The 18,423-nt window shown below is 30.2% G+C and overlaps 2 protein-coding genes across 5 annotated transcripts in view; both read right to left on the bottom strand.

Moving 5' to 3' along the window:
• Window positions 1-5,347: 5,347 nt before the first annotated feature.
• On the bottom strand, window positions 5,348-10,927 carry LOC106083419 (protein 5NUC). Its single transcript, XM_013246385.2, has 6 exons — window positions 10,695-10,927; window positions 7,028-7,178; window positions 6,700-6,956; window positions 6,363-6,639; window positions 5,986-6,286; window positions 5,348-5,915 (listed from the first exon to the last, which is right to left on the bottom strand). Exons 1-6 carry the CDS (start codon window positions 10,925-10,927, stop codon window positions 5,386-5,388), a joined length of 1,749 nt encoding a protein of 582 aa, XP_013101839.2. The 3' UTR covers window positions 5,348-5,385.
• LOC106083420 (protein 5NUC) overlaps window positions 10,863-18,423 on the bottom strand; it is a 25,726-nt gene continuing 18,165 nt past the window's right edge. For 3 of the 4 annotated variants that reach the window (XM_013246388.2, XM_013246387.2, XM_059368458.1), the window contains exon 7: window positions 17,740-18,330. In XM_013246388.2, coding sequence (XP_013101842.2) covers window positions 17,831-18,330 — 500 coding nt within the window. In that variant the 3' untranslated portion in view covers window positions 17,740-17,830. Of the gene's footprint in view, window positions 10,951-17,739; window positions 18,331-18,423 lie in introns of those variants that run through there. The other variant, XM_013246386.2, reaches the window with a different exon arrangement.

Below are 18,423 nucleotides of genomic sequence, written 5' to 3'. Positions count from 1 at the left end.
ATTCAAAAGATCCTAAATAGAAATGGGCATCTAACCAATAAATAAAATAAATTCCTTCACATAGTGCCGCCTCGTAAATAAAGTTGGTAGCGCGCTCGTTTTAGGCTTTGTTTTGTCATTATTACCTAACCTACAATAAAAAATATTTTATATTAACAAGCATTTGGCAATGCTTTTAGTATTGTATAACAGCAAGTATAGACGTTAAACAACTTTACCACCAGACTCTCTCTCTTTTTTGACCCGACGGCTTTAATATACTTTTACTCTTCTACGTTGTCAAAGCAGTAAAATGATTGTTCAGAAGAGCATCTTCTATATTGGATTCCCTCTCCTTTGTTTGATTATAGCGCCATAGACATACTTTACCCTTTCATCTTACAGTTGAGTATCGGTGTAAAGTAAATTCTCGGAGGTGTCATTTGTTTCTTTATGCAAAATTCTGGAATCCAGTGTTATAACAAAAACACTGGTGTGGTTATTGTGCTCATTTGTCTTCAATGACACTCCAAAGATAATGTAATAATGCATTCAAATGCTCCCATGTTCATGTTTGCATTTTTACTATGCAATGAGGCGTCTTGAACTTTTTGCTCTATATCATTAGATGGTTTTCTCCACCTCCACCCGCCATGCAAAAGCTGAATGAACGAACATTCCATCAAAATACTAAACTCAGAGATATGAAAAGTGAGATATAAACAGAGCGTGTAAGCAACTGAAATAGATACGCATACACACACACACACACACGTAAGTACACAAATAATAGATGGCAAAAGTTTGGTTGTCTTCTCACTAAACGTCAAAGTGCTCTTTTTGATTTTCTTCAAAGGCCGAGGGGGGGGGGGGGGGGGGGGGGGGGGGGGGGGGGGTGAGAGAGATTGAGGTGGAGTAGGTTATGGCTATTCTTCTATTCATAAATTAGTGTTTGCCACAATTAACAAGTGTTTTTCTTATAATCATAACAATAAAAATAACAACAACAAGTGTCCAAACACAAACACACGTCATACTCGTAGATGGTAAGATAATAGATGTTAAGCGAATTTGTTCAAAAAAATACCGGTTATTCGGTTTTATTTCCTCCCACGTTTTATTTGTTTACGATTTTATTTGCCCCAGTAATTGTTGACACAATAAGTAGGTGTTGCTTGAGGAAACATATTCATGACTTCATGGAAGATATTTTGGTGTGTTGAGGCAGGTCAAGTCAATTTGGCGATTTTGGCTCAATTACAAAATGTCAATTGGTTATTTTAATTTAATTTTTAGAGGTAGAAAAATTTTGATTTATTTTTAATAAAGACCGAAATATCCATTTCCGATCTTATAAAGTATAAATATATATTCTTGATCGTCGTAATAATCTAAGATGATCTGGCCATGTCTGCCCGTCTGTCTGTTGAAATCACGCTACAGTCTTTAAAAGTAGAGATATTGAGCTGAAAATTTGCACAGATTCTTTGTTGTCCATTGTCCATGCGAATTTATTAACCGATTTTACTGCAATTAGGCACAATGAGTTGCTTTAGGGCCCTCTGGTTCAATATAGTTCAGATCGGTCTATTTTTGGATATAGCTGTCATATACACATACCGATCTCTCGATTTGAGTTAGGCCTATAAATGCCGCATTTATTAGCACATGAATTTGATACAATTAGTTGTTTTGGACCCTCACATATGGTGGAGATAGGACCATATTTAGATGAAGTTTCTATGGGTTCTGGTTTCAAGGGTGGTTAATATATATATATCCGAGGTGGTGGGTATCCAAAGTTTGGCCCCGCCGAACTTAATGCCTTTTTACTCTTTTTTAAAAGTTTTTTGATGCATTTTTTTATATATCACCATATTGGCCGATTCGGATAAAACTTGGCACTGATGTTGTAAGTCATAATATAGGTATTTGGGTCAAATTTCAATCAAATCAAGAGAAAATTTAGGCTTCTAGGGACTCAAGAAGTCAAATCTGGTGATCGGTTTATAAGGGGGCTAAATCAGTTTATAGACCGAATACGATCATACTTGGCATGGATGTTGAAAGTCATAACACAAGTGTTTGTTCCAAATTTCAGGCAAATCGGATAAAAATTAAGGCTTCTAGGGGCTCAAGAAGCCAAACCTGGTGATCGGTTTTTATGGGGGCTATATCAGTTTATTGACCGACTAAGATCATATGTAGCATGGCTGTTGGAAGTCAGTCAGTTTATAGGCCAGCTAGGATCGTACTTGGCATGGATGTTGGAAGTCATAACAAAAGTCTTTGTTCTGAAATTTGGAACAATCGGATGAAAATTGAGGCTTCTAGGAACTCAAGAAGTCAAAAGCGGGGATCGGTTTATATGGGGCTATATCTGTTTATAGACCGACTAAGATCGTACGTGGCACGGATATTGGAAGTCATAACACAAGTCTTTGTTCCAAATTTCAGCCAAACCGAAAGAAAATTGAAGTTTCTAAGGGCTAAAGAAATCAATCTGGTGATCGGTTTATATGGGAGCTATATCAATTTATTGACCGACTAAGATCATATTTAGCATGGCTGTTGGAAGTCACCTAGAAAATTAACTCCCAAATTTGAAAATCTTCCCCTGAAAATATTTATAAAATTTTTTTTTTTCTTTTTATTTATTTTTTTTTTTGGTAAAGTTTTATAAAAAAAAAAAACAAAATTTTTGTTAACAAATTATTGTTTTTAGAATTATTTAATGATTTTTATAGCCTATGTAATTTTTTTTCATTTTTAGAAAAAAAATTTATATTATCTATTTTCGATATATATCACCTATATATTTGCCAAAACTAGTTCCAACTGCTTCTTGCCTAACCAAATGTCGATTATACTTTCTCTGTTCCTATTAAACTTAATTAAATGGAATATTCCCCTCCATTCACATGTGTTTACCACTTCAGTGACTATTTATCTATCTTTTCCTCCCATGCGAATATGCTCCTATCTATTGGTAATTGATTTCACTCATAAGCACGTTGAATGCTACCCAAGAACTAAACATATTAGGAAACTACAATCAACTGCCACTTTTCCCAAAGCATAGTTATTTATTATAAACAATATGTTTTATTTATAATAACTTATTCTTAAAAGAATTTTTGCATAATTTTTTTTTTGGGGAATTTCTTCAATTGTGCGTTGCAAATTGGGTGTTATAAATACCAAACATACGCAAATGGTTTGTTTATTTATTTATGCCAATTTCTTTAGGAATATTCAATAGATTCTCAATTTGTTTGATGTTAAGACAATTTGCAATTTCATATCGCCTGCGTAAAAATCCGCACAAAAAAAACTATTAACCTTTGTACCCGAAAACATATGCGCATTTTCACATGAAAATAAAGTACGTATGACCTAAGAGCAAAAAGTTAATAAAAATACTTGAAGGGAGGACAAATATTAAATATGAAGTTAATTAAAAAAAGACAAAATTAAGTAAGCTCTATTAAACTTAAATATTTATTGAAAAATATATATATATATATATATTACCATGATGTATTTCAATTTTCATTGCCTTGCATAGTATAGGTTTATTTAATTTAACAAACGAATTGTTAATGATGAAAGGAAACTACAATAAGTTTCGCATTCCAACTGGCTCTTTGAAAAGTTATGGTTGCCCCATGTGTGCAATATAAACTTACTTTGTCCATAGTGTCGTATGATTGATTTTTAAAAGTAAAAATTAGACTTTAGAAGAGTAAACGAATTGATAAAAGCTTAGTGTTAACACATATCTTGTATTAAGCTGTGCTGCTTTCACACCAAGTCCATTTGGTCTATGTGTGCAAACTATACCTAGCCACAAGGCTAATAACTTTAAGTTAAGAATTGATTGTAAAAAACTGTAACTTTAGATTGTTTTGTATTGCATCAAGTTTGAAGAAATTCTTCATTTGATACATGTGTGCCATGTTTATTAGTTTAATACAAGGTGTCGTATGAGTAATTAAAGAGGAAGGGACATTTTTCTGATGCTCTCGCCAGTATACGACCCCAGACGTTCGGTGTCACAGGCGGACTTGCTAACCTCTGCGCTACGGTGGTCACCAAACAGACTCTCCTAAACTATTTTATTCCAATGTGATACCATAGCAGCGACAAACTAGGCCTTTGGTGGGAATAAAACCTACTACTCCGGCACTAGTAAACCGAGCATGCTACCAACTCCGCTACCGGGGCTACTTAATATATACTGTGGAAACCCGATAATTCTTTTCAGTCTTTTTTTTTTTTTTTTGTTCCAACATAGCTAACTTTTCACATTTTTCTAAGGTTTTTGAAAATCTAAATTGGATCGTGTGTAAATAATTTATAAATGTCGTAAGAATCATTTTAATTTAAAAAAAAAATTATTTAAAGCATTATATGAATTGATATAGGTGCAAGAAAAATATGTTTCTAAGTATCGTACTGCTAAACAGCGACTATCCACTGCACTTTAAATTTTATAAAATTCGTTAACAATTTAAGCTTCATATATGCCCACTCACATATAAACTCTTTATATGATTCATGTGTGCAGTAGGAACTTCATGGAACAGGTTGTCGTATGAGTAATTTAAACTAATTTTAAATGTGTGTTTGTTAGAGTAAAAAAATTGTTCGAACTTAAGTTGAAGTACTTACCTCATTGATTGGTTTTCTTGTGTAAGAGTAAATCTATGCGACGTGTGTGTGCAGCCTAATAAACACTGAAACCAATACCTGGTAATTTAATTGAATTGATTTTTGAAAACTGTTACAACTACTTGCTTTGGATTTGCTCACTTATCAAGAAACTCTTTATTTGATTTATGTGTGCAGCATAAACTTCGTGAGACAAGGTGTCGTATGAGTAATTTAAATTAATTTTAAATATGTGTTTATTGGAGTAAATGAGTTGATCTAACGAAATTTGAAGTACTTACCTCATTGGTTGTTTTTATTGTTTAAGAGGAAATGTATGCGATGTGTGTGTGCAGCCTAATAAACGGTGAAACCAATATCTAGTAATTTAATTGAATTGATTTTTGAAAACTGTTACAACTACTTGCTTAAGATTTTTTTACTTACCCAGAAACTCTTTATTTGAATTATGTGTGCAGCATAAACTTTGCGAGACAGGGTGACGTATGAGTAATTTAAATGAATTTATAATATGATTTTCACAGTGTATAAGAATTGATATATCAAAAGTTGGAGCACTAATGCCATACGTTATCCTTATTCTCTAAGAACAAAGGTATTTGATATTTGTGTGCAGTTAGATATATCAATAAAATTGGATTTTTTGAAATTTTAATTACCTTTTAAATGTCCACACTCGATTTTTTGCCAAAAATTCTCCTCCAAAATTTATTTCCTTTTTGTTTGAATCTTTTACAGAGCTATCTCATTTTCTTTTTGTTTCACTTCTTCTGTTTTTTGAATAATGGTAATTCTGCTCTCAATTCCTGGGTAGATGAAATCATGACTTCTTAAATATCCAACCAAAGCATCAACTTCCTTATTCTTTAAACGCTGTGCCTCACTACTACCACCATCTTCCTCCATGAACTTGTGTCCATCACCGCCATGCAAAAGGAAATATGAGACAATTACATTATAGTGTTTCTCTTCTTCTAGGGGTTCAAAAACGGGCAGAGTACAGGCGGCACAACGAATTTCAACGGAGACAACACGATGTCCGGCAGGTTTGTTGTAATCATATGTGGTGCGGATACCGGACATTTGCAGAAAACCAGCACTGGATTCTTTCTCAAACATAGTAGCCGAATGTTCAAGAGCCCCCAAAATGGTTTTGCCAGTAATTTTAGTTACATACAAATCATTGTTGTGCGACATAATGCCAGCGACATCCTGTGCGGATATGGAACCATCGGAACGAGGCTCAAAGGAATTGCGCATGCCTGAAGGGAAAGCACGGATAGACTAATTAAAGAATTTGTATTATGTATATAAAGCAACACATGTATATACCTCCCCCTTGCACAAATGCTATGGCAGCATCTGTCCAATAAGTTCCCCCCAAATCTTCCAAAACTCGGGAATGAACAATGGCATCTGTGACCAAGTTTCCCAAATTACATTCTTGGGTCCAACAAATCTCTGGGCGACCCTCGATATGAACCTTGGTATGACCCACCACATCATTCTCCAGCTTGGCCACCTCAGGTCGATATACTTCCAGCAGTTGGAGCACATCATCATCTCGGGGAATATCGACATTTAACAAAATGGGTTTACCATCAAATTTGATAAGGTTGCCATCTTTATCGAACTGGAAAATTTAAAAGAAAAATAACAAAAAAAAAAAAACTCCAAAAATGTTGGTGGTGATTAATGATAGCTCCCACCTGCATATGTAATTTTCCCAAATATTTGGTATAGGCATAAGCCTGCACCACAGGCACTTGTTTACCACTGGTCTGATTGACCACAGTGGGATAGGGGCCATCAATTGTCTCACTATCTGGTTGTTCTGTATTATACAGAAAGGTATTGGTATGGCCACCAATAACCAAATCCACCTCAGGACATTTGGCAGCAATTTCTTGATCCTTTTGATAACCCGAATGACCCAAGGCTATGATGATGTTAATGCCCTGTGCCTTAAGATTATCAGCTTCACGACTAGAAAAAAGAAAAATGTCAACAATCACCCTTTCAGTTGAATTTATTTTCTCTGCTTACTTTATAGCTTCAATTTCATCAGTAAATATAGCCTCCTTGGTCAAGGTCAAATCCAAAGTTTCCGGCGTTATATATCCTATGACCCCTACTTTAGCACCATCCAGCTGCAAGACAGTAGAATTATGCAAATGTTTGGAATGCCTTAATTTGGGGGTACTCGATAAATCCAAATTGGCTGCCACAATGGGAAATTCGACTTTGTCCAGGAATGGAAATAAACCAGGGAGACCAGCATCAAATTCATGATTTCCCAAAGACTAAAGTAAAAATCAGGGAATCATTTTTTTAAGGAGAGGCTATGAAAAGTCCAAGTCAATAATTCACTTACAGCTGCATCGGGTAGCAATTTGTTTAGAAAAGCTGTGGCTATTTCATCCTTAAATTTAAAATACCAAGCTGTACCAGCTGAAGTATCGCCGGCATTTAGGTAAGCCACGGCGGTGCCACCATTCTTGGCTTCTTCACGGTATTTGCGCACACTAAGAAATTTAGAGATTTTTTCATTAAGTAATAAAAATAGTTCTTTTTTTTAAATTTCTGAAAAAAGATGTGGTTTTGATTTTATTTTTAAATTATTATTTTTTTTAACTTTCTAAAGCGGAAATCCGACTTTTGGTTTATATTTATGTTAAATTAAAGGCATTCGATGAATATGGTCAGAGCGTATATTGCCCCCTCTTTTCGCCATATTCATAGAATACCCCAGACTAGAGAATATCTAAAGGCCTGTCAAGGTTATTTTTCATAAACAAGCTCGAAGGGCAAATTATACAGGGTATCACCTTCTGCTGTTGGCTACTGTAATAAGTCAGGTAAAAATCCTAGTGGAATAGGGATTTAGCGATTTGACGCGGACACGGGATCTACGGATGAGTGGTCAGGCCGTTTCTGACATACGCATCGTTAATATGGTGGACCCCGGTGAAGAATATGCCATCAATCCCATGGCAGTCGGTTGCACGAACTGGATTGATTCGATGGAGTCCGAAAACTTTAGACGACTTTTGAGGTCGAGTGTGAAACACAGATATCAAGGATGCTGGAATGAATGGGAGGAAACCTATCACTTGATGTTAGAGCTGGCAAAATTTAGACGGTACTATCGATACTACCGATATTTTATTTTTTTAACTGAATATCGATTTAGATTTTTTATTGATATTATCGACAAAGTTCCCCTATTTGCAAAATTGAAAAAAACAAGTAAAAGGGTACTAAGTTTGCCCGGGCCGAATCTTACCCTTCACCATGGATCGCTTTTCTCAAGTTCTTTGAATGAATTGCTGAAATATATATGAGCTATATCAATTTATTGACCGATTTGGGCCGTAGTTGTCATGACTGTTAGAAGTCATCGAAAAATACCAACTCCAAAATTTCAGGCAAATCAAGTAATAATTGCGCCCCCCAGAGGCTCAGAAAGTCCAATTGAGAGATAGGTTTATCAGTTTATGAACCGGTTTAGACCATATTCGGAACATGTGCAAAATTTCAACCAAAATGGATAAGAATTGCGCCCACTAGAGGCTCAAGAAGCCTAATCGGGAGATTGGTTTATATGACAGCTATAACAGGTTATGAACCGATTTGAACCATACATTTGTGGGAAGTCATACCAAAACACGACTAGCCAAATTTCAGCCAAATCGGATAAGAATTACGCCCTGTCTTTACACCTTCGAAAATTATAAAAAATTGAAAGCGTGTTAAGTTAAGTTGGTCCGCATCTTCTATACTTTCTACCATGGAATGCAGATGCTTAAGAAAGACAATGGGAGGTAATAACAAGAAGTACCCATGGATTGTAATACATTTGGATAAGCATTACTCTCTGTAGGTGCTCAAGATCGGGATACCGGTTTATATGGGAGCTATACCCGATTATGGACCGATTCGAATAATATTTGGAATAACAATTGGATGTCTTAGAAAAAGTCATCATGCGAAGTTTCGCCCAAATCGAAGTAGCGCCCTCTAGAGGCACACAAAGCTGAATCTAAACATAGATCTATTTGGTCCATATACAATCCCCAGCGACCTACATCGACAATACAGGTGATAGGCATTAACCGATAGTATAGGTCACCTTGGAGGTCACCGTAGTGCAAAGGTTCGAATATCCGCCTATGACACTTCACGCCTGGGTTCGAATCCTGGCGAGAACATCATGCAAATTTTCAGCGGTGGTTATGCCCTCTTAATGCTGGCGTCCACATAGAGGTGTTGCACTGCGGCACGCCGTTCGGACTCGGCTATAAATAGGAGGCCCCTTATCATTGAGCTCAAACTTGAATGGGATAGGACTCATTGATATGTAAGAAGTTTGCCCCTGTTCCATAATTGAATGTTTATGGGCAATTTTCCAATTTGAATTGCTTTGTAGGGTAAAACTTCATAGAAGTTGTGGTAGATTACGATATTGACAATCGCTTGGGGGTGTTTTTTTACCGTTACAAACAGACCCACACTAGTGTTAAGGGCATTTGGGGAGGGTGATGAGACTTTGAAGTCATCAGTCAGTCAATCAAGTCAGTCAGTCAATCTAAACAAAATCGGTGAGACATCTCTCTCCCTCTGATTCACTCTGTATCCCTCTCCCAAAAGTCGGACATTGCCCACTTCTCTCTTTTGAGAGTGGGAGACAGAGTGATATCTCACCGATTTTGTTTGGATATTTTATCGCAATTGAATCGACTGATGAGCATAGAATGGAAAGCATTCACTGTTACGTGAAAAGTCTTTAACTAAAAATTTTCTCTGCAACGAAAAGTAAAATTTTTGGAAAATTTAATTTTTAAAGGAAATTTAATGAAATTAACTTATTCAGGGAAATTTTTTTGAAAAAATTTTTTTTTATGGAAATTATATATAATTATAGAAAATTGAGAAAATATTCCTTTTTAAGGATTTTTTTTTTTTGAAAATCTTTTGAACATTTCCTTTCTATAGCAATTTTTGGAAAATTTCTTTTTTATAAGAAATTTTTGGAATTTTCTTGTGTTAGGATTTTTTAACATCTTTCTTAGGAGATTATTTGAAAATTTTCTTTGAAATATTTTTAAATTTCCTTCATTTAAGGGATTTTTTTAAAAATTTCGATTTTTAGGAAATATTTTGAAAATTTCCATTTCTTTTCAAGGAAGAGATTTTTTTTTAATTTCCTTTGTAAGAGAAAATTTACGAAAATAATCATTTAAGGGATTTTTTTTTTGAAAATTTAGATTTTTAGGAAATTTTTTTGAAAATATCGATTTTTACAAAATTTTTTGAAAATTTCGAATTTTAGGAAATTTTTTAAAAATTTCCATTTTGGGAAATTTTTTTGAAAATTTCCTTTTCAAGAAAAAAATGGCATTTAGTAGCCTAAAAAAACTTTGTTTAACATTTTTCAATAATTAACGTATTTTTTTCAATATTTACACTTTTTGTAAATATTTCTTATTTTTTTTTTTTCTAAAATTTTTATTAAAAATTATGTATTAAAATTTTGTTTTTAAAAATTTTGAGGAAACTTGAGGAAATTTTTAATGCATTTGTTTAAGTTAAATTTTTTTTTTAGATTTTTTAAATTTTCTAGTTTTTTTCTCTAAGTTTTTTTTTTAATTAATTCCATTTTTAAAATTTTTGATAGTTTTTTATGTAGATTTTTTTTTTAATTTTCTTTGGTTTATTTAATTATTTTGCCTTTTTTTTAATTATTTCGATTTAAAAAATATTTTATATATTTTTTTTCTATGTGTAGATATTTCTAAATTTTCTAGAGTTGTTTTTTGTCAAAGATTATTTTTAATTATTTCATTATTTGTTTAAAATAATTATATATATTTTGTAGATGTTTCTTAGGGTTTTTTCTAAACATTTTTATAAATATTCCGATTTTTTTCTAATTTTGTCTTGTCTTTAATTTTTTAAGTTATTTTTTTATAATCCTTTTGTTAACTACTTTTTGTTTTTTTTTGTAATTTTTTATATTCTCTATAAACGCTTTTACTTACTCATGTGCCACACGTGCAAAACCACCATAACACTTATTGGCGGCAGCCAATTCCTCTGTACATTTTCCACTATTGGCGCTGGTCTGCTCAAATCGAGAATGCATATCATTGTTGTGTAAAATTATGAATTCACTGGCCACTTCTCTCACAGGCTTTAGGGGAATGGCATTACTTTGCAGGGTCCCGAAGGATAGCAATGTCACTGCTAGATATAAAAAGGCCAGACGTGGCATCTTGAGGTGGGTTTATAAGGAACCTATGATAAAAAAATTTATAGTAATAAACAACTTTTTTTCAAAATGCATAGACCTAAATAATCTGTTAGTTTTTAAAGATTTGTAAATTTAAAGATTTTTATGGAAAAACTTTTTTTAAAAATTCTCTTTTTTCTTTGTTTTTTATAGATATTTTTTTTCATTTACTCTTAAAACTGTTTTAGTTCAAACATTTTGTTTGCGAGTGTATGGTTACCATTGAAGTAGTTGGGTATTCATTCTGTAGTGTTTGAAGTGAGTAAAGTGTTAATTATTGCATGGTATATTCATGAAACAGCGTAACTTTTGTTCGTTATTAATCCACATTGAAATCTTAATTCCATTTTTTGGCACACTTCATATGTTTTTAAGGGGGTTTTGCTTTAATAGTGCATATATTTTCAAAAACATATATTTTTTATATGTAATATTTGGGATGAAAAAAATCTTCGAACAAAAAAAATATGGGAAGTATGTTGGATAATTAATTTAAAAAAAATTCTCTCAGAAAAATGTTGACACAAATACATTTTTTTAGTTAATAATCCAAGAATTTTCCCATTTAATAATTTTTTCACTTAATAAATACACACTTAAGAGAACTCACTATAATTTAATTTTTGATGTCTCTCTCTCAAAGGTGCCACAGACACTAAATTTTAGTTTCTCATAGATTCGTCTTGAAACTTTCACTTATAATCTAAGTTGTACTAAAATAATCGACAATATTTTATCAATCAAACTTGAGTTGAACATAAAAAGTGGCCAAAAGTCAAGCTCTTGGAACCAGGCATGAAATTTAACTTTTTCACTATCAGTCAAAAAATAAAAGAAAGAGGGATAGTGCCTCATTTGTATGAATAATCTTTGAAAATATTTAACCTTAGGTCATTAAATTTTGATAATAGAAAAAAAAAAATTTGTTTCACTGGGCAAACTTAAACACCGTAGCTCAGTGACCTGTATTTTAAAAATACACTTAAAAAATAATAAAATATGAAAATACCAAAAAAAAATTAAAAAATAAAAAATATTTCAAACCAATTTCTGAAATAGGGATTTTTCAGAAAATTTTAATTTTAAACAAAATTTTCAAAAAAAAAAAATTTGTTTAAAAATTTCCTTCTACAAAATATTTTTTGAAAAAAAAGTAGATTTAAAAAAAAATTAAGGGAAATTTTCTTTTTGGAGAAATTTTTTGGAAAACTTCTTTGTTTAAGGGAAATTTAATAAAAATTTGATTTATAAGGGACTTTTTTTTTAATTTTCTGTTTTGGGAAATTTTTGAAAAATTTTCATTTTATGGAAAATTTAAAATTTTTTTTTAAACAGGTTTGTGTTTTTACAATATCTCTTTTAAAAGGAATTTTTTAAAAATTCTCTTTTTAAGAGAACTTTTTTGAAAATTATCTTTAAAAGATATTTTTGTAAAATTCAATTTTGAAACAACTTTTTTAAAAATTTTCGTTTTAAGTGACACTTTTTAAAAAAATTCCATTTTAAGGGAAATTTTTGGAAAATTTGCTTTTAAAGAATTTTTTTTTTTGAAATTCCCTTTTTATGAAAATTTTTTTGAAACTATCCTTTTAAAGAGAATTTTTTGAAAACTCCCTTTTAAGGGAAAATTTTTTAAAAATTCCCTTTAAAGGAAAATTTTTTGAAATTGTTTATAAGAAAATATTTACCTTTTTAAAATAACTTTTTTTGAAAACTTTTTATAGAAATTTTTGGTAAATTTCTTTTTCAACGAAATTTTTTTTGAAAATTTCCTTTTTGAAAATTTTTCTTATTATGTGAAATTTTTTGAACAATTTCCGTTTTAAGGGAAATTTTTTGAAAATTTCCTTTAAAGAAAATTTTTTGAAAACTTCATTTTAAGGAAATATTTACTTTTTAAAATAAATTTTTTTAAAAATTACTTTTTATAGAAAATTTTTTGCAAATGGGACATTTTTTGAAAATTTCCTTTTTAGGGGAATTTTTTTGAAAATTTCCTTTTAGGGGATTTTTTTTGAAAATGTTCTTTTTAGTTCTTTAGGAAATTCTTGAAAATTTCATTTTTATGGACAATTTATTTTAAGATTTCCTATTTACGGAAAAATTTCCTTACAATCGGATATTATCCGGCTGCAGAGCGTAAGGTTCTCTGTTTCTATAAGCAATAGAAAAAAATTCTAATTTTTAAAGTTAAGCAGAGAAAATTTTTTTAGGAAATGTTTTGAAAATTTCCTTAGAATTTTTTGAAATTTTGAAATTTTTTGAAAATTTCCTTATAAGGAATATTTTTCGAAAATTCCCTTTTAAGGGAATATTTTTCGAAAATTACCTTTTAAGGGAATATTTTTTGAAAATTTTCGTTTTAAGGGAAATTCAGTAAATAGTTGTTTCTTAACACATTTATTTGAAAATTTTTTCGATAATTTCCTTTTTAATAAAATCTTTTTTAAAAATTTCCTTTTAAGGGAGTTTTTTGAAAATGTTCTTTTTATGGGAAATTTTGTGAAATTTTTCTTTCTATGGATTTTTTTTTAAGATTTCCTTTTTACGGAAAAAATTTCCCTACAATCGGATATTTCCCAGCTGCAGAGCGTAAGGTTCTCTGTTTCTATTAACAATAAAAAAAACAAAAAACCCCATTTTTAAAGTTAGGCAAGGAATTTTTTTAAATAACGTAAAAAAACATTTCCTTTCCATTTTTATTTTTTTTTTTTGAAAATTTCCTTTTTAAAGTAAGTTTTTTGAACATATACTTTCTTTAGGAAATGTTTTTAAAATTTCTTTAGAATTTTTTGAAATTTTCGTTTTTAAGGAGAATTTTTTAAAAATTTCCTTTTTTAAAAAAACTTTTTGAAAAATTCCTTTTAAGGGAATCCTTTTTTGAAAATTTTTTAAAAATTTCATTTTAAAGAGAGTTTTATTAAAAATTTCCTTTTTATGTAAAATTTTATTAATTATTTTATGGACATTTTTTTTGAAAAATTTTCTTTTTTTAGGTTAGTTCAGTAAATAGTTCTTTTTTAAGACACAAATGTATGGGAAATTTTTAGTTTTATGGTAATTTTTTAAAAATTTTTGAAATTTTCCTTTCTTTCCTCTCCATAGAAGTTTTTTGATATTATTTGGCACACTTTTTAAATATTTCCTTCCATAAGGATTTTTTTGTAAATTTCCTTTTAAAAGGAGTTTTTGCAAATTTCATTTTTATAGGAAATTTGTAAAAATGTCCTTTCTATATTAATTTTTTGAAATTTTCCCTTTGAAAATTGCTTTTTTCGCAAATCCGGTTTTTTTTATTGTAATGTCACTGTTCTTCATTGTGCACAAAACCTATGAGGCATTTTATTGTTATAGAAACGGCTGTCATTCTTCATGCCTATTATGCGGATTGAGTTATGCGTCTATCAGTCTGTTCAGCTTGTCGTCCATCTGTTTTGCTGTCTGTAAGTCACTTTTTTGCGTTTTACATATCTTGATAATATTTCGTATCATTCCCATTTGTGACAAATGATGAAACGGAGAAAAGATGGGCATAATCGAATATAAAGTTCCTTCGCCACAGATCTTGTCATCGCTATTTAGGTATTAAATTTTGATCCCTATCGAAAAAATAATTAGAATCTGAGCTTGTAAGCATGCTCACTCTAGAGTTGAAGATTGAAATATGGCTTATTTTAGCCTTGACATCTTTGATGAATTTCCCGATATGACATTTTCCATAAAAGGTTTAAAAAAACATTTTGAAAATATGTAAACCATGTTATCCACATGAAATTTGTTCCAACTTTTTGTAGGCCAGCCCTTAAAAATTTTAAGACAGAATTTTTTCATGGGTCACCTTTTATTAACTAGATTGGTAGGTTCAGATTATCAATTTTTGACATATTGTTATAATTTTTTCCAAAGAGAGTGGAACTTACTGGCCATGAGAATATTTTCAGAAGGGAAGATTTTATGTCATGCCACGAATTTTAGAAAAAATCAAATATTGAGGAGCTCCATCACTTATATCTAATGATGTTCCAAATAACACAATAACAGAACTACACCCCAATCTTATAGTAGCTCAACTGAAAATAAATCGTAATTAACCAGTGACCGAATGAAGTTATTTCAGCTACGCTCCCACTCGGCTGTTGCTAATTTTTTAATAGAATTCTTTGTGACGCTTTTCAATTCAATTCTTTATGAATTGTGATTCATGTTAACGATACATGGTGTGACATTTATTATTAATTACGTATGTATGTGTTTTTTTACCATAAGGGTTTTAAACAAATGGAAGATTAAAATTAAGAAACAGTCAATTAATCTCCATTCACAGGAAATTATACCAACAATATTGATAAATTTTTTTATAGGAACAAAAGTTTAAAATTATTGTGCATAGAAACAAAAATTGTAGGAAATTCTCCAAAAAAACTGAAAATGAAATTTGTAATACGTTTTTTATTAAAACAAAATTATTAGAATAAAAGGACGCATTGCAACAAGCAGATCGGATTCGGCTATAAATACAGTAATTTCCCTTAAAGAGAAAGTTTACTAAATTTCCCATAAAAGTGATATTAAAAAAATTCCCATAAAAGGAAAATTTGCAATATCCCACAAAAGCGAAATCTTTACATTTTCCCATCCAGGCGAAATTTATGAAATTACCCATAAAATTACCAAAATTTCCTATAATAGTGAAATTTACAAAATTTGCAAAATTTTCTATAAAATTTACAAAATTTCAAAAAAAGGAAATTTCTAAAATTTCCCCAAAAACGGACATTTTCAAAATATCCCATTTAAAGGAAATTTACAATATATACTATTATTGAAAAAAATTTACAACATTTCCCATAAAATTATCAAAATTTCCTGTAATAGGAAAATTTACAAAATTTCCCATAAAAGGGAAATTAGCAAAATGTCCAATAAAATTTACAAAATTCAGAAAAGTAAATTTACAAAATTTCCCATAAAACCGCAATTTGCAAAATTTCCCATTAAAAGGGAAATTTTCAAAATTTTCTATTAAGAAAAATTTACAAAATTTCCAATAATAAAAAATTTTACTAAATTTCTCATAAAAGGGATATTTAAAAAATTTCCTATAAAACAATTAAAATTCCTATAAAAGGGAATATAACAAAATTACTCATGAAATTGAAATTGACAAAATTTGCAAAAAGGGATATTTAAAAAAATTCTTATAATAGAGAAATTAAAAAAAAAACTATTATAATCTATGAAATTTCCAAAAAAAAAAGGGATATTTAGGGATATATGAAAGAATTTTTTACAAAATTTCCCATAAAAAAGAATTTTACTAAATGTCTCATAAAAGGGATATTAAATTACTTGTAAAACAAAAAATCTCTTATAATAGGGAAATTTAAAAAATTTTTCATAAAAGGGAAATTTAAAATTTTTTTGTAGTAGGGAAATTTAACAAATTTTCCATACAAGGGATATTAAAAAATTTCTCATAAAAGGAAAATTTAGCGAATTTTTCACAAAAGGGATTTTCCCAATTTCCAATAAAAGAAAATTTAAAAAATTTCCTATAAAATTTAACAAATTTTCAACAAAAGGGAAATTTAAAAAAATTCCTAAAAAGGAAATTTAACAAATTTCTATAAAAGGGAAATTTATACCATTTCCCTAAACGAAAAATTTCCCATAAAAGAGAAATATGCAACAATTCCCATGAAATACAAATATACAACATTTCTTATAAAATTGAAACTTATTTCCCATAAAAGGGAAATTTAAAAAAAAAAATGTCTCATAAAAAGGAAATTTACAAAATTTCCTACATAAGATACATTTCCCAATCTCCTATGAAAAACACTTGGTAAATATTCCCTTTAATGGGAAAAATCCCCTTTAATGGGAAATATCCCCTTTAATGGGAAATAGTGTTAATTTCCCTTTTATGTTTAATTTTATAAATTTTCTTTTTACATTTTTAAAACTACAGTTTTAAAGCAACTATTCATTCAATAACATTTAAAGGTTGCGATTTTTCTTTATGAATTTCCATGTTCACCCCTTCTTTCTGGTTTAAAGAACTGAAGAATTTTTTGCACATTTTTTACAAAATTTCCCATAAAAGGGAAATTTACAACATTTTCTATAATTGAATATTTACAAAATTTCCCATAAAAAGGAATTTTACTAAATTTCCCATAAAAGAGATATTAAAAAATTTTTCTATAAAACAATCAAATTTCTATTAAAGAGAAACTTACAAAATTTCCATGAAATGGAAATTAACAAAACTTGTGAAAGGGAAATTTAAAAAAATTTTTATAATAGGGAAATTAGAAAAAACTCTTGTAATAGGGACACTTAAAAAATGTCTTATAATAGGGAAATTTTAAAAATTTCCAAAAAAAGAGATATTTAATAAATTTCCCTTAAAAGGGTAATTTAAAAAATTTCTTATAATAGGGAAATTTACTAAATTTCCCATAAAAGGGAAATTTACTAAATTTCCCATAGAAGGGAAATTTAAAAAACTGTCTCATAAAAAGCAAATTTAGTAAATATCCTTTTTATGGGACATTTTGAAAATTTACCTTTTATGGGAAATTTTGAATATTTACCTTTTAAGTTTAACTTTGTAAATTTTCTTTTTACATTTTCAAAACTACAGTTTTTAAGCAACTATTCATTCAATATAATTAAAAGATCGTCATTTTTCTTTAGAAATTTCCATATTCTCCCCTTCTTTCTGGTCCAAAGAACTGAAGAACTTTTTGCACTATTATATGCCCACCATTCAATTTTTTTATGGTGGGTTCTTTTATGGGGGATCTTATAGATTTTTTTTATGATTTTATTATATATAAAATTTATTCTTTATAGAAAATTTGTGCCGAAAGTTAATACCTAGGATCCTTCATCCCGCTTTTGTATAATTGTTATTCTTCCCTCTTCCACAGGATATACAAACTCGTGCTTCTTTAGGTATTGCACAAGGGCTGCAGTATCTTTAATTTGCATGCGATGAGGCTTTTGACCATTATCCTCCACAAATTTGTAGCCATCTCCACCATTCATCAAGTAGTATGGAACTATAACATTATACATGTGATCCTTACGCAGGTCTTCATATGAGGGTGTATCACAGCTGGAGCATAGGATTTTTGCCTTAGACACCCGACTGCCTATGGGCTTATTATAATCATAGGTTACATGGATTCCAGACATTTGAAGAAATCCACCTTTGGATTCAGTTTCACGCATAGAGGCAGAATGTTCAAGGACATCCAGCAAAGAGTCGCCACTTATTTGGCTGACATATAAATCATTTTTAAACGGCATCACCGAGGCCACATCAATGGCGAGAACTGAGCCATCTGAACGTTTTTCAATCGAACTGCGAATAGCTTGGGGAGAAAAAAAAAACATAATTTTGTTATAAGATTCCTTAATAAGCCATCATGGAATATAATGACTTCTTTGAGCTGTTATCCTCTAAA

The sequence above is a fragment of the Stomoxys calcitrans genome, chromosome 5, assembly GCF_963082655.1.
Source record: "Stomoxys calcitrans chromosome 5, idStoCalc2.1, whole genome shotgun sequence".
Lineage (NCBI taxonomy): Eukaryota > Metazoa > Arthropoda > Insecta > Diptera > Muscidae > Stomoxys > Stomoxys calcitrans.
This window is presented reverse-complemented; position numbering and strand designations above follow the sequence as displayed.

What these genes read in the sequence shown, in the direction of transcription:
- LOC106083419 (XM_013246385.2), bottom strand. Translation starts at nt 10,927, where the DNA reads ATGCCACGTCTGGCCTTTTTATATCTAGCAGTGACATTGCTATCCTTC. An exon ending in TTTGCACGTGTGGCACATGA is followed by an intron (nt 7,179 to 10,694) that starts GTAAGTAAAAGC and finishes TAAATTTCTTAG; the next exon opens with TGTGCGCAAATACCGTGAAG. An exon ending in GATGAAATTGAAGCTATAAA is followed by an intron (nt 6,640 to 6,699) that starts GTAAGCAGAGAA and finishes TCTTTTTTCTAG; the next exon opens with TCGTGAAGCTGATAATCTTA.